The 25,466-nt window shown below is 40.6% G+C and overlaps 1 protein-coding gene across 1 annotated transcript; it reads left to right on the top strand.

Annotated features, from left to right (window-relative positions):
* The first annotated feature begins 5,178 nt into the window (after positions 1-5,178).
* poc1bl (POC1 centriolar protein homolog B (Chlamydomonas), like) lies at positions 5,179-23,328 on the top strand. The gene is made up of 11 exons (XM_031729282.1): positions 5,179-5,316; positions 8,194-8,646; positions 10,576-10,745; positions 12,066-12,255; positions 12,402-12,587; positions 14,119-14,236; positions 17,517-17,693; positions 19,127-19,258; positions 20,182-20,292; positions 21,495-21,647; positions 21,730-23,328. Exons 2-11 carry the CDS (start codon positions 8,261-8,263, stop codon positions 21,859-21,861), a joined length of 1,755 nt encoding a protein of 584 aa, XP_031585142.1. The 5' UTR covers positions 5,179-5,316; positions 8,194-8,260; the 3' UTR covers positions 21,862-23,328.
* Positions 23,329-25,466: the final 2,138 nt, after the last annotated feature.

The following is a 25,466-nucleotide window of genomic DNA, read 5'->3' as shown; positions in this document are numbered from 1 at the left end:
TAATTGCTTTCTCCTATAACACAATTAAAGCTTGGAATATCCTTCCAAATAATTAGAAAACCCGTGCAGATTTCCATATCTTCTGTCAAGCTCAACCTTGTGAGTATTAATTTCCTCATGATTTCTTGTTTTATATAATTCTGTATACCTGCAATTAACATTTTGATATGCATGTTGTTTTCAATTAGTTATTATCTGTGCTTGCTAGTGTGTGTGTGTGTGTGTGTGTATTTGCACACATGCAGGTATGTGAGTGTGTATATGTGTCTCCACTGACTGACTTTAATTGCATCTCACTGTTTTTTTAACCCACCAGGGACCACAGATGGAAATTAGCTAGTAGCTAAATCTGGCACAAAGCATTTTTTCTGTTTTTGTGTGATTAATGAATTTTGTACATTCTCCCTGAAAGAAATGAAAAGCAAACAAACAAACAAACAAGCAAAAAAAAAATAAATCACCCTACTTAGAGTTCTTATGAAGGGAGAATCTATCCATTGAGGCCAAATTATTTTTGTACTGTGCTCTAAATATTTTCTTTAATGCTATAAAGTTGGGTTGGTTATAATATAGAAGCCTATGGGATTCACTTCATATTGGAGCTAGCCTCAAGTGGATGCAATTTTTGTTTTCATCAGCTCCAGAGATTGTCATATGGTTCTGGCGGTGGTCTCTTTCCTCTTAAAAGGGAGTTCTTCCTTCCCACTGTTGCTAAGTGCTTTGTCATAGCGGGTTTCTGTCTCTACAGTGCTTTGAGACAACTGTCACAGTGAATTAAGGCTATATTAATAAAACTGAATTGAACAACAGAACGCTAATGCAAAATGAAAATCAGCTATTTTTTCAGTGCTTTTTCATCAGTGTCAAAATGTCACAAAAAAGGGTCCGTTGAGATTTCAATTTGTAACATTTGACAGCCACAAAAAGATCTGTAAAACACTTTCATGTGACATAAGATGCAAAGCCAGCTGCACCTCAAAAAGACCCAACTGTCTGCAACAGCAAAGAGAAACTGTGATCACGAGATAAAACTAATCAAACTGTTAGTGTTAGGGTTACTAACTCGAATGTCTCTTTTTGGAACATTTAAAGCATCATCCCAAATCGGTCGTGACACATGGCTGCCCCTCCCTGAGTCTGGTTCTGCTGAAGGTGTCTTCCCATTGCTGCCAAGCGCTCAAAGGGGTCGTTTGATTGTTGGGGATTTTACCTTACAATATAAGGCACCTTGAAGTGACTGTTGTGATTTGGCCCTATATAAATAAAATGTAATTGAATTACTTCCAAGATTGTATCCAAGCAATTCTAGAAGGACTTTTAATATCTCTGTGACCACTGATAAAGTCATCTGAAATTCATTTTGAGACAATGACCCCAAATTATAATAACACTTCCATAAAAAAGTAAAACAACTAAATCAAAGTCCTACTAAAAACTGATTTTGTTAATCAGCTTCCTTCTGTGAGTAATGGGGTCCTGCAAGTTCACACATCTCGACTGAGAGATTTATGTCTTTAGTGTCCGAGCTTTCCTGAGTGTTTCAAAGTGGACAAAGCTCATTTAGAAGTGGGTGCATATATTTCTTCCTAATTAGACTTTTGCTATATTTTAATCGGTATCTGATCGCAGCCTTATTCATGTGCACAGCCTTGATGTTGTATTAGAATTTTGAAGTGCTACATTCCTAATTAATAAAATTCAAGGATGTCACTTTCTGAACTTTCATTTTGATGGTTTCCTCCTTAGTAGCGAATGTCTGATGTAATATAGAAACACTTGAAATTTAGGTGGCTTTAGGCGACTTTTATATTTCAGCAAAATATAATTGTGTGGCAGACAATCGCAAGGGTAGTTTTAACTGTCCTACCGCTGATTGCCCAGTATTCTGCAAACGCTCCTTGAAACGAGAAAGGGTCGGCTCAACAACCAGAGTCTGTTTAGAGTGGATTAAAAAAAAATCACTAATCTATCATGTCCTTAAGCTCATGAAGTTCAAATGTGTTGTTTTCTTGCTTGTTTATCTGTAACATTTCTTGTTTTCTTTTAAATCTCTTTTTCGTGTCTTAGTGTAAAGCATTGATGTATATGCCTGCTACCTAAATAGACCGCAGACCTGCCAAGTTCTCTGAGGAATAAAATGTTAATTTTTAACCAGTGCCATTGCCATTATGATACATATCTGATGGATTCTCTTTCACACACAAATCAATGTGTAAGATCTTTCTACTTTATGCAATAATAGCCTATTCCCTCATATCCTAGGTCATAAAAGAGGCCTAACGTTCACCATCAGAGTCACTAATTGATAACCATATTCTGTCCTTATGGCTGAAGGTCACTGTGTCTTCTTCTCTATGGGGAGCTAATAATCTAAGGAAGAGTATGAGCTGGAATCTATCTCCATTAAATTAAAGTAGCCTGGTCCCACAATGTGACCTCTATTCACTATGATTTATTGCATGAACAAAGTAAATGAACATTAAGCACAAAGGACATGCGGCTAATGAAATCATCAGCCCAACAGTTAAGCCAGTTAAGAGGAGAATGGAGCAGTAGTTGAATACAGCTGTAGATATGTAAAGGCCCAGACACACATTCCTTTGAATCACCTTTGTGAAGGTCTAGCAGTTTATAAGTCTACAGTTACCGCAGTCATTTAACTCAGCATGTATGACAGCTCTGTTCTTCTAATTTTAGAGGTTAAATGAGTTGCTCAAATTAAATGGCACTCATTAGTTGGGAAACAGAATCTGACAAAGTAACGCATCAGTGCCACATGACTATTTCAGCTCCAAAAGATTAGAGCACCCAGAGGTATCTATGTCTATTAAAAAAACAGGGGAGGATAGTTGTCCCTATTTAATATTCTACAAGAGTAGCAACACAAAGGGTGATAGGACCAAGTTAGTTTCCATCTGAATGGGCTCTACGGTTTGAAACACAAAGCTGTTTAAGGGCACCATCCTTTTGTATTCAGTTTGTTAATTGCATTAACGTGGTAAGGCATTACTCCAATGTCAAGTGTAATTATAACAGATGTATTCTTCAGTCACTAGATGGCGCTCTTGACTTGAACTGTTTTCATTTGATCCTGCAGCCTATGGCACCAGGTCAAATCCTGTTGCCAGTATTTCTACCCCCTAGACTTGTGTTCTCCAAGTCTGTCAAATGAGAACAATCTCAATCGTAAGCTCTGCAGCTGCTGAACTGAGTCCAAATGCAGATTATCTTAAAGGACGGCGATAGGCTTAGTCAGCGTATGACCAATAAATCAAGAGGCCCTACAGAGCCAAAAACACAGGGATTGCTCCAGATTTTAATAAAATTTCTTAAGAAATGGGTCTCCTTTCTTTAATTTCAGTGTAGTGCACCTATGACAAATGACACAATTAGGTTAGGCTATATGCTTAAAGGAAATTTAAATGTAGGTTGATGAAAATCTGAAGTTCCCTCACATTGAAAAAACCATAACAATACTAGATTCCACACTGATTAAATCACTTTTGCCACTAACTTGAGAATGAAGAGGAAATGGGGCACGTTGCATCTGTGAACTAAATGACAGCTTGAATGGAGGAAAGACCTGTACAACAGCCCTCCTTGTAGCTGTGAAAGCCCGAGATCCCTATCAGGGAAACGGGACCCTTTTCAGTTCCGGATGAGGGCACATCACCCTCACAGAGAGGTGTCAATTGGTTTCAAATGGGGAGACGGAAAGGAAAAGTAAAGAGCGAGAGGAATAAAGGATATTGGCAAGTTACCAAGCCGTGCAGGTGTCTGCCTAAAAAACAGGCTGCACTAGCGCATTGCACACTCTAGGCAAGTGTGGTCCAGCCTGAGCAGGAACCAGGAACTATGAGAAAACAAACCAAGCTCATAATAGCGAGAGCACAGAGGGAAGGGCTGTTGGTGCATGTGTCTGTGTGGATTACACAGTCCCTTTGTACAGTGGGGCGCATAGATCCTTTCAGCATTCCTGTGAACATCACAATGGTTTCTCATTTGCTTTTTTGGGGGGCTCAGACATTACATGGCATCACGATCAAACCAAAAAGCAAAGCCTACAGTGTTTTTGCCTCATGTATCCTGACATCAATCCACTGAACAGACTTTATTGCATGCTTTGGAGTCTTTGATCTCCATGCAATTCTCGTTGCATCACAATTACAAACCCGTAATTACCTGCTATTAAATTCAATTAACTCTTTAAAGGAGATTAAAAGTTGCAGTTGCTGCTGTGGTAAAACACGAGCTCATGTTATTTTTTTCTCTTGCATTATGTCTGCTATGTCTTCATGATATGCAAACAGTGACACCCTTTACATCTGGATAGAAGGTTCATTCATTCAGCTGATGTTATCAGCTCATAAACGTGCTACAAACGTGGCAGGAGTTTCTAAGTGGGTGTATCGTTTTGTAAAATGACTGTTTTTAGAAAGCAGCGACACATGAGTCAAACATTTTAGGCTCTTATAAAGTCATGATAAAATAACGGAGTGCTTCAGATCATTGTTTTCAAGTGCAGGTCGAGTGTTTATCTCGAAAGGTTTCGGCGTTTTTGCACAAATTAAAGTTTAGACAAACTCACGTCTGAATGTTTTCACGTTGTACAGTTGGAGTCAGGATGTAAAGTTTATAGTCATCACTCCAAAGTTACATACAGAGACAGTCACATACAAAGGCAGTCACATGCAAAGTTTAAAGTTATTAAAAACCTGTGGGGTTTCAGTTGTAGACAGAGGAAAATGAATAGCTAACAGGCTAGCATGAAGTACTTCGTCAATTTAACTGAAGACGTTGCTAACAACACCGGAAGTACCAACTACCCCCCCGTTTTTGTATGAGGAAGTTAATAAGAAGTAAAAATATATTGTAAACAACACACATCAGTGCAAACCATTGGGTACCGTATCGCTAGCTTAAACGAACAATTACGTGTATTATTCATTGAATAATTTAAGTTACTGAAAAAATACACATAGACGTTTATGTAACGTGCATTAATGGATAATGATACCATATATAAAGATATACTTCTGTACATATAAAGATGTTTTTTTAAAATGTTTTATTCCTATGTATACTTATTGTTAAACTCCTGTCATTGTTGGACTTTTATTTTGAAAGGTTACGGCGGAAACGCTGTAGTTTTTCAGTTGTCTTGACAGAGGTCAGAAACCTAGTGTGGAGGAAAGGATGTGGGTATGCTGACATCTGCAAGCCAGAGGTTTGAGTGTGAGAAGACCGCAGCCAGGCTGACAGACAACGGCCTCAACTCTCTCGAAGTAACTCCGAGACATGTAACTTGTTGCGAAGGTAAACTCAACACAAGCTAACCTCGTCTTTCTTCACAGAAATGCTCTCCCAGCTACAATGTGTCATCAAGTTCAAAGTACAGTTTGTCTGTTGACGACGTCGAGAAAATCTATTTGCGCTCCTCACTCGTTTAGCAGTAATTAAACTCACCGCGGTTAAAAAACTTTGGCAGCACAACTAATGCGGACTTTCTTTGAAAGTAGGAAGAGGTTGTCATTTAGCCTCTAGTAGCTGCTAATTCAAGTGGAGGCTTTGTAGAAAGTTGAGGTTATTCTTCCCACACACACATTCACACACACACACACACACACACACACACACACACACACACACACACACACACACACGCGCGCTGCTGCTGCTGCTGTGCTATGCGTGTGTTTAATGCGACCTTCATCCAGGGGGGGTCAGCGGAGCCTTTTGCTCTCTCTGCTGACTGTACGACTAGTTAGGAGCCAAACACTGATTTAGTTTGACAGATCCGGAGACCTGTTGCTGAACTTGCGTGTTACGACTGCAGCTTTCACTCGAGACAGGCGCTCTCTCCACTGCTATTTCTCTTTTCCTCAAAGCTCCCCTTTCCTCATAAATACAAATTAAGATAAAAGTTTGATCATCAGCTAGGCCGTAGGGAGAGAGATGGCAGTGTTAGGGGTTTACTCGAGATGTACTTTTGCTTTCATTTGGAGCACCTATCAGCTTTAATAAAGCGAGGAGGGGGAGCGTTGTTTTAAAGTGTGTTTCAAGTGTGTTTGGGTTTGTTTGTGTGTCAGAGACAACAGTTAAATTAAGCCTGCCATCATCACTCATCCCACCCAGACTACTATCTGTCAGTACCATATACACAGAGTGCAGCTGAGAGCTGTTTGTGTTGCTCAGATGAGTCAGTGATCCCTGTCTTCTTAAAATGAAATAGAGGCAGTCGGTTGGTGGGGAAGAGTTGCTTTGCTTTGTCAAGCATTGTTTGTGTAACCTGTTCAGCTAGTGCCTCTTGGATATTACACCATTTACAGCTATTTGTCCTTTCTGGACTGGTTGACAAGGAAATGAGGCGTGCAATGTATGCAGTACATAGTGTTCATTCCAGGCTGACCGTTGAGAGAAATTGGGGCTTCATGACATCAGAATTTTAAGTGACTCTAACATAGAGCCTTATTTTATCAGCTATTGACGCATCCTTTCACTGCTCTCTGGGATGGACATGCAGCAGAAAATGCACCCCAGGAAACCAATGTTATCCCTCAACTCCCTTCTTTTTGTGTGTTTTTGTTTCATGACAAAAAAGCAGGTCAGGATTAATGTTGCATCTTAGCCCTCTGCCCCCATCCTGCTTGATCCAAGCAGCTGCCCTGAGTAAGGCTATCAGATTCAGAGAGAGTGGAAGGTGTGATGGACTGCTAATAAAAGGGGGTTTTGTTTGCAGGCGTCTCCATTTTGAAACCTCAGGAGTCCAGAGTTCTCTGGCCACAGCCCAGACTGGAGTGAAAGGGCTGCGCTGCTGCCTTGAAGGACTCCCATTGGCAATTGAGTTTCTTTTTTACTCTGCACTGCGGATGCGTGCACTCTTTGATTTTTCTATTTGCTTTTAAAGCGTTTCCTCAAAGGCCATTTTAAGCCAAGCTTTTCTCATAATTTGCATTTTTCTTTTGGTAAAAGTTGGAAATAACCATCATTAGGCTGTGCTGTGAGGAAGGAGAAGCCCTGCTGTGGCATGTGGGACTGTATGTGTGTGTGTGAATCATTATTGCCACTAAGCCTGTCTGACATTAGCTGGCACTACGACAAATGGCACCCTGCTCTAATATTAATGCAACACAATTATGTGATTACATCCAGATCAGTGTCAACATAGCTAAGTGGTCTGTTTTTACCACAGGCTTCTCGTAGCTTTTGGCAGGCTAAGCCAATGCAAATGTCGAAACTGCTGTCTTTATGTACCGATAAACCCGGGCAAATCCTATTTTTAAAAAAGCCAAAAAATAATGTTTTTTTCCTATTCCAATCTTTTTTGTTTTAATTTTTTAAGGTTTCTTCCAATCAGCCTCCAATTTTGGCTGAGTGGAAGAGAACACAAGCCTTAAAATGAGAAATCCTTCAAAAGACTAGATTCTTAAAAAATCAAGTCTTTTAAAAGGTTTCCAAGTTAACAATGAATTAAACCCAAATCTAAACAAAAGGCATGCTTAAACCTGGCTGTTTGACCACTGTCTTTAAGTATGTGTTTTCTGCTTTGCTGCAAATATGTGTCATATATGTTTAGGGTATTCAAAAATGAAAAGGAAGGAAAATTATAAAATGCTGAAAGTTTAAAAGACTTGATATAACTTTTGGATTTAGGGGAAAAAAATCTGACTGTATATGAGGCACAGATGTGCGAAACATTTCCGGTAAGACTCAGTGCGATTCACTGGGAATAAAACAGCTCAGTTTTAATTAATTTTATCAGGCTGACATATCTCTCGTTGGAGTGCATCACAGACTTAATTTATTCAGCACACTGCCGTGTGAGCCATAATTTAGCCTCTTCCATCTTTGCAATTTGTATTTAATGAGCATCTTAATGTGGCCCTGAGCATGCAAGCATATTTATGATGTCGGCGTTGATTACCACTGGTCTGGTCAATGGGAGCGGTGTCCTCAGGGCACTTGTGCATTTAGAAGTAGATACGATCTTTCTTGGATGTAAGTGTTTAGATTAAGAGCTTGGGTTCTTACTTGATTAAGCCTTATCTAATGGGATAGCTTTGTTGAGATGAGTTCTGATAGTCTGTTTCTGTCAGCGGTGTTTCTCAGTCGTCTCCTTTTGTGGTTTGCTTTAACATGTGACATAAAATGTCTGTGATTATAACCTTTTGTCTGTTTCTTTCTTTCCTCCAGAGGCTTGTGTCCTGTAAGGGCACCCTGAAGCTCAGCCTGTCACTGTCCCTCCTTGGTGGTTCCTGTCATGAGGGGGCGTTTTTCTCGAAAGCTGGGCTTGCTGGCCAAGGCTGGTTTCCTCCTGTGGGTGCTGTGGCTTGGCTATCTGCTGTTGGCGCGCTCCTCTTTCCCTTTCTCTTCCTCTGTGGAGGATGAAGTTAAAGACCAAAATCTTAAGGCACGACAGCTGGTCTCAGAGGAGAGTAGGAATGATGAGCAGCTGGCTAGGCCTCTGTATATTAAACCACAACCAGACAACAATGCACCAGGGGAGTGGGGCCGGGCCACACACCTCAACCTGAGCCCTGAAGAAAAGAAGCAGGAGCAGGACAGCGTGGAGCGCTACGCCATCAATATTTATGTCAGTGACAAGATCTCCCTCCATCGGCACATCCAGGACCACAGGATGAAACAGTGAGTACATAAAAAACAAGAATAATCCATTAGTTACTTACTGAGTGATGGTGTCTGACAACCAGTCGAGAGAAAAGTCACTTAAATTGTTTTTTTTTAATGCTTTCTATTTTCCTTGCTAATACACGAGGCCTTGAATATTGCCTGGAGCACCTTCAGTGCTACAACGGTGACAAATATTAAGTAGAGATTAAGTTGAACTCTTTACTGGAATCACGTTTTCACTGACAGTTAAAGACAAGCATGAAGGCTCGTGTGATCCAATGCAGGGCTTGGTGAAGTTGTTATAAGAGGCTTTCGCCTGAATTGATTCATTTCATCCTTGGTTGTTGTCAGCAGCTGAAATACACCGTGTGATGTCTTTTATTAGCAGTTTCTCCTTCGGCCCTTTGGCCTTTTGTCTCTTCGCTTACTGCCTCTCATGCTAATGAAACCCAGATGTTGCATCAGCATCAACTTGGTGAGAACCGTCATTCGATTGTGTAAAGGCTGTGTGTTTGTTTTAAATGCCCTGGAGTATATTTGTAAAGCATTATAGATCATTTTTAGCATCAAATTTGCAATCACAGCTAAATACAATTGTTCTCTTTACGCTCATTGAACACCCCAAGCTAAATGTTATTTAAACTGGAGCTGGAAAAATGAGTCTCATGGGTGTCCTAGGTGTAACCGGAGTAACCCTTGTCACCATTGGGACACCCACACACAAAGATGCTCTCGCCGGGTGGAGGAAAATGTCTCAGTGGCTGAAAGTAACACCCTGCTCCTTTTCAGAAATAATGTTAAACCATGACATATCCCTTTCACACCTCACTATAATAGCACTCCTTGCAGTAGTTTGTCTAGAGATGAACTCCTTGTAACGATGGGTGACGTGGGGCTTAGCAGTGGCAGAGGGACATTTTAACGAGTGCAGATGTAACACAGGATACAGCAGTGCTCTGGGTGTTTTCTGTATGAACATATTATATATTTATGCACTTGTTTTGTTGTTATGTCAGCTGATATACTTCCGCTGCTTGTCAGATAACTGCCGTAGGACTAAATTATGGCCACGACTAGCTGTTATTACACTCGGTGAGATCTGAGAACAGTAAATTCTCATTCTTCTTGTCAGACTGCTCCAGATGCGCTAGTCTTTCTGTTTGGCTTCAGGGCTTGTAAATCTGTAAGCAAATGGGTCATGTCCTCCCAGGTTTATTCATTTTGAAGTGGTGTATATGTTTGTTGTAGTTCTGCACCTAGTCCATTACTATTTTCCAGTTTCCTCCAGCAGACGTTTTTTTTTTTTAGCGGATTAGCTTTAGGCTCTCTTGTGATGAAACTGCAGCACTATAAACACAGTGCTTCTGAGGGGAGGGCGAAGTAGCTCATTTGATTTGTTGTGTCCAACTCACTTCCAGCAATGTCATATTTGTAAATTGGAACTCTGGCTACAAAATTGCTAAAAATCTGTGCTAATTTTGTGCTTTCACAGTCTTGAGCGTACCCTTTTTGTTTTTCGTGTTTCTCCTGCCTTTCTGTGTCATATTTTGCTCTCTCTTTCTTCAGTTTCCAGCTTTTGATTTTTCAGTATTTCTCCTCGCTCTCTGTTTGGTCCCAATTTTTCTGTCTTTTTTTTTTTCACCCCCCCTGTCATCTCTCCCAGAGCGCTGCTGTGGTATGTTGCTCATTGGTGTAATTCGCTCCCCGCCCCCATCCATATTTCTGGTTCTCTTTATTGTTTTAATGAGTGCCATCTGGATTAGGACCAGAAACCTCCTCCTGCCACACTTGTCGCTGAGCCTGCTCTGGCCAGATGAAAAATAATTTCATGCTTGTATGAGTTCATTTAGAGTGCTGTTGTGTCTCCATGAAAATACAGTACACTAAAGCTTGTGTCAACTCTGTCTCTCCCTCCACCCACACAAACACACTTGCATGCCTCAGATGCCGAAGTAAGAAGTTTGACTACCGACATTTACCTACCACCTCTGTGATCATAGCCTTCTACAACGAGGCCTGGTCCACCCTGCTGAGGACTATTCACAGTGTGCTGGAAACCACGCCTGCCATCCTCTTGAAAGAGATCATCCTCGTCGATGACTTCAGTGACCGAGGTTTGGCACGCCATGCATTCCATCCGTGTGTAATTTTGTCTCTGTACAAGTAAAATGGGCAAAAAGTTGCCCTACGAGCTGTGCAACAAAGATGACTGACAGTCTCGGCCTAGTTTACTAAACCAGTTGAAAAACCTCATTTGCGTGCCGCTTTGATTTTAGCACAGTGACAAAGTACAAAAGACGATTCAAGAAGGAGCCTGCTATATATAGAAATAAAGATGCTGTCTATAGTGGGATGAATAGTGAATGCCTTTGAATAAGAGCAATTAGGGAAAAAAACAGTCCTCTGAAACAAGTCCTGACACATTTCCTGTCCTGACAAGATTCCCGGAGCAGATAAATCTGCTCAGGAAGGATAAGAAAATTTAAAACTTGGCCAGGTAATTAAATTAAAAAAAAGTTGTGTTTAAAATTGTGATTGTGAGAGTTTGTTTCCAGTAAATTTTGTTATTTTTTCATTTAAGAACAAAGCAATATAAATCTTTAGCCAGTGTCTTTGTAAGCGAGTCAGGAACTTTAGCAGAAACATTTGGACCTCAGGAACAGCACAACAGTAGCAAAAGAGTCTACACTCTGCGTCTGCCCCCTGGCTTTTGGGGTGCTTTCAGTCACATCTTGCAGTTTTCATCAGTAAATGGATTGTCTGCTGTCTGCTGACTCGTGCTGACTCTAACTATACTACTTCGCCTCAGAAACTGGATATAGGAGCTGCTTGATGTCTGTCTGTCTTAATGGAATTAGTATTTGGTCACAGCAAGTCTAGTCTGTGCGGATCAGAGACATTACACCATAAAGATGACCTCAGTGAGCACTGAGTTGCAGTGACATCATTTCCTTTGCTCCAGCCACTCTGACCAATTGGAATGTTAGACATGCCACTCCTAAACCAGACAGCCGGTTGCTGGAGGAGTGACAGCTTTCCCCTTTAAAGCTGGCTAAACTGGATCTAGCGTATCAAGTTTTAGTGTTGACGTGTGTTTAAAACTGCATGAATCACCGACTACTATTTTTGATACCAGCGTTGACTGAATAAACATGATAAATGCACAATAAAACAGGGTGCTGGTATTTCCCAAATTATCAGGGACAAGTATGCAGCTCTGTAGGTAATGACACATGGTGAGCAGCCAATAAAACACAAATGAAGGAGTAATAAGTTGGTGACAAGATGATTTTTTTTTTGTGTCAAGAGCTGATGAACATTTCACTTCATAATCCATAAATATATGAGTAGCTGTGTGTCTGTCCATTTGTTTTAATACGAAATAATTTGATTTCATGGTTTCTTTGTGTTTCTGTGTGCATTATAAAAAATAGGCTACCTGAAATCCAAACTAGCCGACTACATCAGTGATCTGCAACGTGTGCGTCTTATCCGCACCAACAAAAGGGAGGGGCTGGTTCGTGCACGTCTCATTGGTGCCACATATGCCACTGGTGACGTGCTGACATTTCTTGACTGTCACTGTGAGTGCGTTCCTGGCTGGATTGAGCCTCTGTTGGAAAGGTGCCTAAATAAATTTTTAACAACCTTAACCAAAAAAGGAAGAAATTGTTTTTAAGCTTTAAGACTCACATTGAATCAACTTTTCTTCCACCCTTCTTTTCATTTTTTCCCGCTACCCTCCTTTCTGCCTTGTTATGGTCTCTTAGGATTTCTGAGAATGCGAGTACCATCGTGTGCCCTGTGATCGACACCATCGACTGGAACACCTTTGAGTTTTACATGCAAACAGATGAGCCAATGATCGGAGGATTTGACTGGAGACTCACCTTTCAGTGGCACTCTGTCCCTGAAATGGAACGCAAGAGGCGCAAGTCTCGCATTGACCCCATCAGGTAACAGTATGATACTTCCCAAGGCCTACTCTCATGAGAGATTACTTTATCAGCTTGACACATGTCAGTGAAGAGATCTGCTCTCATGAAGCGTAATCTACCTTTCATTACTAATTTCTCCCTTTGCATACTTTATTACTTTTTACTTGCTTATTAAATTGTACTTTTATTAAACCCCCCAAATTTTTAGTGTTTGCCCAGCAATATTGCTTCCCCAAAAGATGTTTTGTCTTTCCCCCAAAGAAAAAACATCATGGTTGTTTTTTTAAAGTAGGATTTCATTTACTCAAGGTTAACATACAATACTGAATGGCCAGAGTAATATGAAACTAGATAGACCGCTGTTAAGTGAGGTAACAGAGACTGTTTTAACTTTATTGAGACCAGTAGTGTTTGTATTCATAGTCATCCCCCAAATGCCCATTTTGAGCCAGGAGAAATCCTCACTGTGTGACTGATCTTTAAAACACTGGGAAATCCATTATGCTTCCTGCTACCTTATCATTTTCTCATAGCCTCAGTTAATCAACTTGTCTATATTCTCGTCCCCCCATCTCTTTGCTGCATTTGACACCACTGACACAACATTTTAATAATAAAATTAAGTAAAAGAACATTGATATTAAAGGAGCCTCACCAGGACAGTTTAGTTTGTATTCATCAGTTTCCATTCTGTCTCGCGTGCACAGTTTCCTAAACAGTTAATGTAGTTAGTTTTGTTAAAACAACTGAATAAAAGTTGAAAATCTGCAATTACAAAAATTACAAAAATCCTGTCATTATCTAGAAACTTATGGACTGAATTATAGCTTCTTTTTTTTTTTTTTTTACTTCTAAGTAAAAAGTCTACCTCCCAAATTATCTTATTGTCATTGGCTTCCTCATTGGCATACTCCTCACACATAAAGCCTTTAATGAACCAAAACCCCACCATATCTTAATGACAGTGGTACCATATTATCCCAGTAGAGCACTTTGCTTCCAGAGGGCAAGTTTACTTGTGGTTGTTAGAGCCTTTCACTATAAACCTCTTTCCTGGGGAACCAGCTCCCTATTTAATTCAGAGACCGGCACTAGCTCCACTTTTAAGGTGTTTTAAACCTTATAGTTTGCTAGGAAACCCTAAACCATCCATATGTCAGTCTCTGCAAGTATGATTGGATTCATTGGGTGAAAGGTTACATACCGATGTTCACTTGTATGACACTGTTACATTTCAGTAACGTTGTATCTTCTGTTCCATAATTTGCGTTATTTTTCTCCCTGTCACCTTTTTTTCTGTCCCTTTCTGTAATTTTTGTTTCAGAGCCTTTTTTTTCTTAGCTTTCCTCTAACCCCAACTGCTCAAGGCAAATGGCTGCCCTCCTTAAGCCTGTTTCAGCCAGACATTTCTTCCTGTTGAAGGAGGGGTTTTTTTTTCTCTCCCCACTATCGCCAACTGCTTGCTCAGAGGGAATCGCTGAGTTTTTCTGTGTAATGGGATTGAACATGGCCATGATAAAATGATCTTGTTTTCCTTGTATTCTCACAGGTCTCCTACTATGGCCGGGGGATTATTTGCTGTTAGCAAAGCCTACTTTGAGTATCTGGGCACGTATGACATGGGCATGGATGTGTGGGGAGGAGAAAACCTGGAGCTCTCTTTTAGGGTGAGTTAATTTTCCATCACTCAGAATCACAGTGAAGTGTCTCCTTTGCCCCCACAGGGCCACTTAATCGATATTAGACCTGAGTGGTTCTTTTAAAACATTTTGCGAAAGACTCACTAATCTGACTTGCTTTGTTACCAGGTCCAGACAAACCATATCTTTACTCAGCTTTTTTTTACTGCGATAGAGAGCAGAGAGAAAGATCATTAAATTTAGTTGGAAAATGTTTATCCTGTGCACGCTGGTGCATAGTTGGCGTGAGTCAGTGTCAGATCACAGTCAGCCAGGGTATGTGAAACTGCACCCTTATATTGGCTGATACCTTGTTGGAATGTTGGTGTCGCTTTTCACTTGCTGGCGTCAATCAAGCTGGCACAGATTTTTAGCAGGAGGATGCAAGATTAGGGAATGTAAATTGTGTGTGTATGATTTATAGTGTGTATTTGGCTGCATTGTGAAGAAGAATGGGCTGTTCAGCTGAGTGATATGTTATGCATGTGGAAACAAAAATGCCTCTCACTGGGACTTTTTCCCATACATAATTTATGTTTAGTGAATTGGTTTCTAGGTCTCTTTTTTTGGAGTGCTGAAAAATAGTGGTGTGGCGTAAAATGCTTTCTGAATTAAGATGGAAAGGACTGTCTCGCATTAGCTGTTTGCCTATGGACATATGATAATGGTTTTGCCTTGTATAGGAGGAGGTAAAGTGGGTCATTTACTAATCACAAGGTCAATATTTTGAGCTCTGGCACCTCCAACCTTCATGTCAGAGTATCTTTAGGGAAGAAACTGAACCCCAATGCAGAGTGCGAGTGTGGGAATGTTAGGTTAAAAGCGCCCGAGTATTAAAAAAGCACTTAGGTGAATGTGTGGGTAAATGGTTAATAAGACTTGTGTAGAAAAACACTAAATAAGTACCAGACCATTTCTTTAAGGATGTTAATCTTTTGTTTGATCAATGGTGAAAGATCCAGCCATTAATGTAAGGTAAAAAGATATTGTCTGTGTAGGTTCTATTAGAAATGCAGCTGTATGACTCATGAAAGTATGGGCTGAACCTTTGTGGTAACATTGATAAAGCACAGTTTAGACTGTTTCTTCATTCAGATAATACCTGTAGTAGATCATGTTTTGTAATCTTTGTTTAAAAGGAACATCAAGACAAAGGGGACCGATACACATAAAGTTAAACAGAATCATTATGTGGCGAACAACAGCTTACGGATATAGCACACGCCCAGTGCACCAACCTTACACCAACTTATACCAGCAGCTGTGCGTCTTACCACCACCTCTGTTTTTTCCCCATGACCTGTCTCTCTCAAGCTGTTCCTATAATATAAGGACTTAAAAATAATCTTAAGAAGCTGAATCACCATGTTGTAATATTTGATGGAAAATTGTGCACAGTCAGTAGCTTTGGGCCATTGACGTTACCACATGCTACTTTCCGGACTAAAACATGGTTTTGGAGCACTTTGGCAGGTGTTTATGTGTAAATCTATGGACAGATTTGTCAAAACGAGAACACCACAATAGACTTGTTTCACAGCAGACATTTGACAAAAAGTAGTAGTCAAACACAGGTGTTACTACTGCAGTCACGACGGTTCTGATCTGTTTCAGTGCTGAGCCCCCATTAAGGCGATTAGTAACAGCTGTCTTTGCCCACGATTTCATGTCAGAGTGGCTGCTGGGAAAAAGATCCATTGTTCACGATGCAGTCCCCCCCAAAAGAAAAACTTACACAGGTGTGTAAGGGCGAGATTGAAGATGGGTGAGGTCCATCAGGTCAAATGTACAGGAAGTAGGTGGGCCAAGTGTTAGTAATCCCCCAACCCTCCCCTCTCTCATGTGGACTGTCTCCATATGGTCTATAATCGTTTACCAGCAGTGAGGTGAAGCTGGTAATGTTTTCGCCTTGTGAGTCTGTCTGTGTCGGAAAGTTGGTGTGTGTGAGATCATAATTGCAAAATGTTGTTTTGGAAAAATCCTGAGCAGTGGAAACAACCTTCACATGCACCTTTGATAAATGTTTATATGTCTGCCTGTGGACAGGTATTTCCGTTTCCCATTACTCAAATTTTACATTCTCGACTCCTTTTCCTTGCATCTTAATCCTTCCCACTAAAGATGTGAGGGGAGGAGGTGAGGAAAGGACACGAGGATCAAGGAGCTGAGCAACAGGTGTTTTAACAATATGAGACATCCTTGCCTTGGAGCCTCATTTTAAATCAATGTCAGTTTAATCCAAGATGTGGCAAAGCTGGGTCGTAAATTGTTTTGTTATAGCCCAACCACTGCTGCATTTTTATGACCGCAGGTGTAACAGTGTTCATGATGTTTTATGTTACCGGCTACTTTTGATTAAATTTGCAATATTGCTCATTTTAATCACATGCACACACATAAGAAGTGAAGGGCAGACTGTTTGATCATCCACTGAAAAAAATGTATGAATAAAAAAAGACTGGTTGTTTGGAAGTGTCTCTTCCTACTATTGTTTACATATTCTACCTGTGTAGCGTGTTTTTTTTGTTTGTTTTTTATACATGAAGGTACAAATACTCCTGCAAAGAAAACACTTGTGCATTCTTGATTATAGCTCCTCCAGCAACCCTCCTGTCTTGTCTGTCTTCCTTCCTTTCCTGTAGGATTTGAGGCGTCCTTCGACAAGGCGTACTGAGATTAATTTCCAGGTCGCATGCAGGACGATGAAGGGCAGAGAAGACATAAATTAGGGAAAAGAGAAAAGTAACACAAGCATGTAAAATGCAGTCGCCTGACATGTGTGTAAGGCTGAGTTCAAAGATAGGTGTGGTAACCCATGAATACTGAGAGCATTTACACTCATCTATGTTTAAATACCAGATAAAGATACTTGCATGAGAGAGAGGAATACAAAATAAAAAGAATTAGAGGCATCAGGGGAGAGGAGCACTCACCTCATCGCTATTTCCTTTCAGCCCAGTTTACACACCGTTTGTGCTTGGGCTGGTCAGCAGCCATCTTTGTACTTGATCTTCTTTTTCCTGACAAACACAATCCTGGAAATGTGATTGTGTTTGTTTTTTACTCGTGTTATGAGCACATTAACATATTGTAGAAACTTCACTTGGAATGCGTTAACATTAACATTTGAGATCTGTGGACTCAGAGTTTGTGTTTTAATATTTGTATTTTTTTAATTTCTTGATTGTTGTTGTGCCACAGTTGTTATATAGAAAGGTGCTATGAAAATACATTTGACTTTACTTACTTAAATATTTGCCACCCTTAGGTGTGGCAGTGTGGGGGCAGCCTGGAGATTCATCCCTGCTCGCACGTGGGACATGTGTTCCCTAAAAAAGCCCCTTATGCGCGGCCTAACTTCCTCCAGAATACTGTCCGAGCTGCAGAGGTCTGGATGGACTCTTACAAAAAGCACTTCTACAACAGGAACCCTCCAGCCAGAAAGGTAAGACACTTTGCATGTGTCATGCATTGATATGTTGTCACACTATCCGGCACCATGTTTAGACAGTAAACAGAATAGTTTATCTTTTGTTTCAGATTTAGATGATTCATATAACTGCCCCCTGTAGGTGTGGATATAAGATGAGTATCTGCCTGACTGGGTTAGCTGTATTAAGGTACTGAGGGTGTTCACATGTGTGTGTATGGTGTGAGTGCTGTGCCTCTCAGGTTCTGAGTATTGGGCACCATCAAAGATTCATGTATCTCAGTTTCAACTATCTGAAAAAAAGTGCATTATTAATGTCAGGGATCTTTGATCAAACAATAAATTACCTGGTCAGGGGAGAGTGAACACAGCACAGACCAAGATCATCAGCTCCAAGTCTATTACGTTGCTGTCATAATTTTTCATGCAACTATAGAGCGATAGACGTGTGACTAGTTTGATTAATGAGTTATATAATTTCATTGAATACATTTAATCATGTTGATTTAATGTTCCAACTTTTTTTACACTTTTCTAAAGAAAGAACAGCTGTTATAATGTATTTTTTTTTATAAGGAATTATTGTTTTAAGTTGTTTTTTTGTTCATTTATTTTAAATGTTTTTTGTTGTTAATTTGGAGGTTGGGAACACATATGCAGTAAGGATTCACAAAGGAAGAGGAAGCATTTGATAGATCAGGATTCTTATGACTGAATTAGTTTAGTGTGCGTGTTAGGTGGTCTTGTTATAACCTATCCTCAAACATGCCAAAGGAATAAGTCTAGAGTCCTAGGGTAGAGTTCACGCCTTAGCAAACACAGCTATTTAAAACATGCACTGTTGGCAATCACCTGCTAGTTGGCTTCCTGGGATTCTTATTTGAACTCGATTTTTGGAGCTACAGGAGCCGGATTCACCTCTCATATCCAGGATGTAAATATTTGCTTTAAAAGTCTAACTGTGTCCTTTGTAAAAACACCCATCAATTATATTGTCAAAAATCTTATGTAAATTGTATGGACAAAAGTAATGGGCTCTGGGCAACAGTTTAACTCACAATGTTGAACAGACATATACTGTAAGGCTAATAAAGCCTAAAAATGCTCCAAAATTGCTTAAAAAAATCACTCATGCTCTGCTGAGCTCCAAACACGCTCTGGCATTAACATCTACAGAAAACCTGCACAGGAAACTTCATTGCATGGTTTCCAGTAGCTCCTGTAGGTGTAATGTATTAGTGACCCAGTATTTTGTCCATACAGTGTATATTTAAAAAATATAATAGTTATTTAAAGAAAAGTGTGCGTACTCTAATGATTAAAATATAGCTGCAATGTGTAAATAAAGTGATACTGTCCATAAATGTACATTCTTAATAAACTCTCCTAAATATAACCAGCTTTTTCACCCACAGCAGTGACTCATACAGTGTGTGGTTGCTTCACAGGAGAAATATGGGAATATTTCAGAGCGGCTACTTTTGAGGGAGAAGCTGAAATGCAACAGCTTTGAATGGTATCTGAAGAATATCTACCCTGAGCTACATGTACCCGAGGACAGGGAGGGCTGGCACGGGGCTGTAAGTGTCTCCCTTTCAGATGCTGTGTCTGAATTCTGTTATTGATCCCATTTGTGCAAGATTAATTATTTATCTTTTGGGCTGATGGCAGATCTGGTTGTGATTTATAAAAGACAGCAATGCGGCTGTGTCTTCATTCATCATTCAAGTGTGAAACAAAAGTATTAGGTTGAGACATGATATGAGAAAACCCTGTTGAAAGTGGGAAGGCTTTGAAATCCATTTGACTGGGCTCAAGACCTTTCTAATTCAGACATCTGGTGAAGTCTCCTGTTGTAAAATGCTTCACAGAAAAATTGCCCTTGGCTCAGTGTTGGATTTTAAAATAATTACATTTTAGCCACAGCAATGTCTCAGTTTTTTTCTGAAGTGAAAAAGAAAATTCCCTCAAAGATTTCTTCTTTAGTTATAATGTCCAAAAATCCACCACCTGTCCACGTCGACACACATTTCCCAGTGACAGCTGTGAAGTCAAATGCTACAGCGAGGGCATCGTCCAAAATCTCAAATGTTCTACTGTCAGAACTGTCTAAAAATTTGCATGCACACCCACAGTACAGGTACACGGCAACAAAACCTGAAAGAACAGCATTATTCAGACAAAGAAAAATGGGCTTTTTCTTATGAAACTGGGCGAAAGTAAGTTTTATTTCATATTGATTAATATATGTGTGCTGATGTGGAAAATTAGCAAAATGGCAAGGATCAATTTGTTTTCGCTTCCTGGTGATATACCGTCATTTAATGATTTAATCAGATGACTGAATCCACCATCTTTAGGGGTGTTGCATCCTACGTTGCTTTAAAGTCTAACCTGCCAGCAAAGAATAATTCCCCCCCCCAAAAATAAGAGTGCTCACAGGAATCGATAAACACTGCCGCATTTCACTTGTTATTGATATTTACTGTTCTCCTCCTGCCAGGTGCGTAGCTCAGGAATACATTCAGAGTGCCTTGACTACAACGCTCCAGAGCACAGTCCCACAGGTTCCCAGCTTTCTCTTTTCGGCTGCCATGGCCAAGGAGGCAACCAGGTACGTCAGGCATTTCAGTGTTTATTCTTTCTTGACACAATCCCACAGCTTCTCGTGGCCCCTGTGGGAGATATATCTTGAAATGTCAAGACTTTCTGCTAACCCCTAAAACAAGCTGCCACAGTTGATTCACACCAGAAAATTACTCTCTGCTGGTGTGTCCAACATGACTTGAATGTAATGAATGGAAAACTGAATGTGGTATTGCATCCCCACATAGCTGGAAAAAAAAGGTGCACTTGAATCGCAGGTGCTTTTTTTCTTTTTTAAAATCTATTGGATTGACTTCCAGTTCTAGTAACGGCTGGTTTAGAAAGCACCAGATTATTTGTCTGCGAGGATGTATTTTTAATGTTGGAGTCAGACAATAGGCAGAACTTCTTTCTGTGGATCTTCAACCTGGCTGTTATCTCTGATTACCCCATTGATGCGCCGCATCAGGTGTCCTCAGTCACAAAAAGCGCCATGTGTGACTGAAAATCAATGTTTGAATGGCTTCTCGGTGAAACAAAAACCTGAGGGCCCTTCACCACCTCCCTCCTGCCCCCTTCCCTGGCCCACATAAGAACCACGTTCCATTTAAAAGATACATGAGCCTCACGGGCAGAATGAATGGCACAGCCTGGATAAATAAGTTTGAAGCCAGAGACAGTGGACCCCGAGTAAGTCTTTTATTAGAAACAACCATAACGGGCCCCAGTGCAACTGAAAGATGTATGAGATGTGGAGAAAAGGATGGGGAAGTATAAAGATTGATTACCTGACCCTCCGCTTAAAGGGTAGCACAGGGAGCGTCGCATCTTTTGTCCCACCGGGCCAGGTTGTTGAAATGACACCAGAGGGGAAGAGTCGGGTTTGCGCTCATGTCTGCTTGATTGAAAGGGCCAAGGCCCCGTCTTTGCTGATGAGATCCCTCGACACACTCGCCGACGCAACATATAGTGCATTTATAGCTGTGGCGCCACAGCAGAGTAAAACATCCTGTAATCCTAGTGGGTAAGAAAAAAAAATACCAAACTGCACTAATTGGCTTTCTAAACAGAAGACAGATGTAGCAGAAGAAAGAAGAAGGAAAAGTTTTAATCTCTTAGTCTCTGCTTCTTTTCAGAGAAATGTGTGAATACAAGCTTGTGTCAAAGAAATACATTTTAACTGTAAATGGAGAAAAATGGCCAAATAACTCTGTCTCTTTCTCTCTCCAGTACTTTGAATACACATCTCAAAAGGAGATCCGTTTCAACTCTGTGACAGAGCTGTGTGCCGAAGTACTGGAAGGACAGACCTCCATCGGAATGAGGCACTGCCCTCGTGATGAGGAAGTCAGACCTCCCAGTCTCATCTGGGAGTTCAAAGAGGTAAGGGACTCATGAATGTACGTGCCACAGGTTCACATTTTCCTGTAAACTGACTCCACGCTTTCAACTTCCAACCTTTCAGGACAGGACCATCTATCATCCACACTCAGACATGTGCGTGACAGCCTACCGCACAACGACGGGCCGCACGGACGCCCAGATGAGGCCCTGTGTCCCAGGGGACAAAACCCAGCAGTGGAAGTTTGAGTGGTAGCGGCGGGAGGAAGCAAGATAGTTGCAGGGAACCTTAAGTGGCCTTCCATGACCACGGTGCAAATACTGTAGCGGAGGTATGACCCCCGCTGCTCCCATTTCTGTTACTTTTCAAGTCTGCACTGAATGGAAATGGGGAAAAAAAAAGGAAAAAAAGAGGTGTTGGAGAAAGTCACTTTAAGCCAATGACTCACCCAGTCCAGTGCTTTTAAACCTTTGTGAATACCTACAGAGGAGAGGTCTTTTTTTAAAGAGCACCAGCTGAATTTAAGACTTTTTTTTTGTTGCTTTCATCCAAGTGCCTCTACAGCCAGAGTGGAGTACACAGCACACCTGAAGTGTCATTGCCGTCTCGGGGTTTTGCAACAACTTGAAAGCAGCGAGATGTGTAGCACACGAAGCAGTGCCTTCAAAGAGATTAAAGCCAGTTTCTTGATCGGAAAATCATGTTGCACTATAGAATATTGCCTTAAAGTGCGATTAATATTGATTGTTTTTATTAAGTCCTCATACTTGTTTAAAAAAAATTGTGAAAAACAGGCTGCTGGAAAATGATGGATTAGGAATGTAACGTCGGCAGCGTTTTGCCCCAAACCCGCTGCTTCCTAACATGCTCCATCATGTGAGAGGAAGGAGCTGTGGTCATACTAGACTGCCTCTCAATTCTAGCTTTTGTCTATGGAGCTAGTTTCGTGGCAGAATAACTTATGAATGAGATTGGAAGTATTTATTAAAGTGTATTTTGCCTCAGATGGTTTATCGAGTTGACACGAACGTTGTGATCTATTCTCCCCTGTTGTGTTAAATTAAGAATACCCTCTAAACCCATCTATCACTTTGCTTTTGAAAACCTGTCATCCCTCACAAACCTGTGCGTGCCGAAATGAAATGTGCCAGCGCTTATCATATTTATTTAGAGCATTTTCAATTCTATAAAACTACAAACAACACTCACTAGAGCCTGTTTTTGTTTAGTCACAAGAATCCTTAAAGGGAGCAGCTCTGTGCCAGTTTTCTTAAGAGTCTTGTGTGTAAGCTGTACTTGAAACTGCATCAAAAACACTCCTGTTAGGTTTTTTTTTTCTTTTTTTCCCACTCAAGACCACATTAGTGTTTCTACTGGGATCAAAGGACCAAGAGATTCAGTGAAACTGTTGGTAAAATGACTGGTGAATAGCATTTTTTTGTTAATCATTCCCACTGAATTACATTTGGTCTCAATGGCAATTTGAATTTATGAATATGTGATATTCAAACTAGTTGATAAATTGTGAGATGACTCCTTTTGCGTGTTAGCTTTGTAAATAATGCTTGGTTAAAGGGACCAGTAAAAACTACTGATGAGGCAAAAGGGAAGTTGATTACTTGATATGAAGAAGAGCTTGGACTGTTGGGGATGGGGAAGGATTTTTCTAAATAAAATGACTGCTGGGATGATTGAAAGAATAAAAGACTAACCATAAACACACCTGCCATTTGTTTTACTCGCCTGCACAAACAGCACAATGCACAGTTAAACTGTCAGGAATGAGGAAGAAGTTTGTTTGTTTGTTTTTCCGTTATATGGAATGCCAGGTGTAGCAAAAGGAGAAAAGTGTGAGCTGCTGCAACTACAGTAGGTGTGGATGTGTATTTTTGTTGTTGTTGTTGTTGTTGTCATGGTTTAAGCGTCAACATGCATTTCATATTTGAACAACCAAAGACTGAAAAGCTACTGCCTGTAATCCACGCAGTTCACCCCTGCACTCATGGACTGCAGCATTCATAATAATTTGGCACCACCTACTGGTAGCAAATCAGTACTGACCGCTAATGGCAGGTGACAGAGAAGGATTTTGATTGCTGACTGTGGAAACAAAACCAAAATGTGATATGAAATCTAGAAATATTATGTGAGAATGTCAGGTTTTATCTTTCATAGTTTGGGTGATACAATATTCATTGGTTACCTGGGTTATTTTAGTGGTTTTCAGATATTTTCTACCATGCCCTAATTCAGAATAGAGAAAAAGTTGATGCCTACACCCAATATTTCTATAAGTTATTAATAGAAATTGATCCAGGTTGAATTTTATGAAAGGAAAGGCCAGCAAGATGCCATCGGCAAACTTTCGTGTTCTAATTTTTCTAAAAAATCGTATTCACTCAGCCAGGTTTGCCTCCTGGAGCGACTTTTTGCCGCACAGCATAGAACCACTGCATTATATTTTCACTAAAAAAAACTATTGGTACTATATGTATGTTTTATCTAATTGCTGAGTCCTGTTGCAAAATGCTTGGCGAGACAGAGGGAGCAGAACAATTTAAAAAGGAGGTAGGAAACACATGGCGGCTGAAATGTTCAGCATCACTTAAAAGTCCCTGTTTTTGAAAGAAAAGCACGTTTGTTTCAATATTATATAAAACTGATCAGGAATTACATTTATTCATAGAATCATTAATCACTAGTTAGTGGGGTTGGGTTAATTGGTCATTCTAAATTGCCATATGTGTGAATGTGGGTGTGAAACCTGTGACAGACTGGCGACCTGTCCAGGGTGTATCCTGCCTCTCGCCCTATGGTAGCTGAGGTAGGCTCCAGTCTCCCCGTGACCCTGAAAAGGATAAGCGGAAGAGCATGGATGGATGGAACCTTAATCATAAGTTATTTTGAATGGGATCTCTATATAGGCATGCAGAGGACATCTTTGGTAAGCATCTGCATTGGTGTATGGACGGTTTATGATGTTTAGAGGCTGAATGATGACAATGGCCCAACAGATCTTATAATTATAGAAGCAATAAATTTGGTTATTCAAGTATCTGATGTATCACTAATATATCCCTGGACCTTCTTACTTAAGAAAAAAAAACTTTCCAAAGTAGACTTATTCTAAGTATGTGGTGATTTAAAAAAGGCAAACAAAAAAACAAAAAACAGAATACTCCTTTAAGGTAACACAATATGCACAATAAAGCTATAGGATGCAACAAAGATATTTCACACATACACAGAAAAAAAGAGAGGCAACTTTTAGTGGTTCAGTGACAGCTGGGTGCTGTGTTTTCTTTAAAAAAAAAAAATGCATTAGTCATTAGAAACCTCAGTCATGGTTCCTATGTTGTTTTTTCATCCACAGGTCCACAGGCATTTGCGTCACTTCCCTTTTATGACAAGATGTGGCGGTGAAAGGCTGACAAGGGTGTGGTTCAACTGAACAGATCTTGCACGATAAAAGATGTGTTACTGGAACTATATGCAATTTATTTTCACGTGGTTGTTCCTATTGTACAAGGGCAGCACGGTGGCACGGTGGTTAGCACTGTTGCCGCACAGCAAGAAGGTCCTGAGTTCAATTCCGACATCAGGCCGGGGTCTTTCTGTGTGGAGTTTGCATGTTCTCCCCGTGTTTGCGTGGGTTCTCTCCGGTACTCGGCTTCCTCCCACCGTCCAAAGACATGCAACTTGTGGGGATAGGTTAATTGGAAAATCCAAATTGCCACTAGGTGTGAATGTGCGAGTGAATGGTTGTTTGTCCCTGTGTGTTGGCCCTGCGACAGACTGGCGGCCTGTCCAGGGTGTACCCCGCCTCTCGCCCTATGACAGCTGGGATAGGCTCCAGCGCC

The sequence above is a fragment of the Oreochromis aureus genome, linkage group 22, assembly GCF_013358895.1.
Source record: "Oreochromis aureus strain Israel breed Guangdong linkage group 22, ZZ_aureus, whole genome shotgun sequence".
Taxonomy (NCBI): domain Eukaryota; kingdom Metazoa; phylum Chordata; class Actinopteri; order Cichliformes; family Cichlidae; genus Oreochromis; species Oreochromis aureus.
This window is presented reverse-complemented; position numbering and strand designations above follow the sequence as displayed.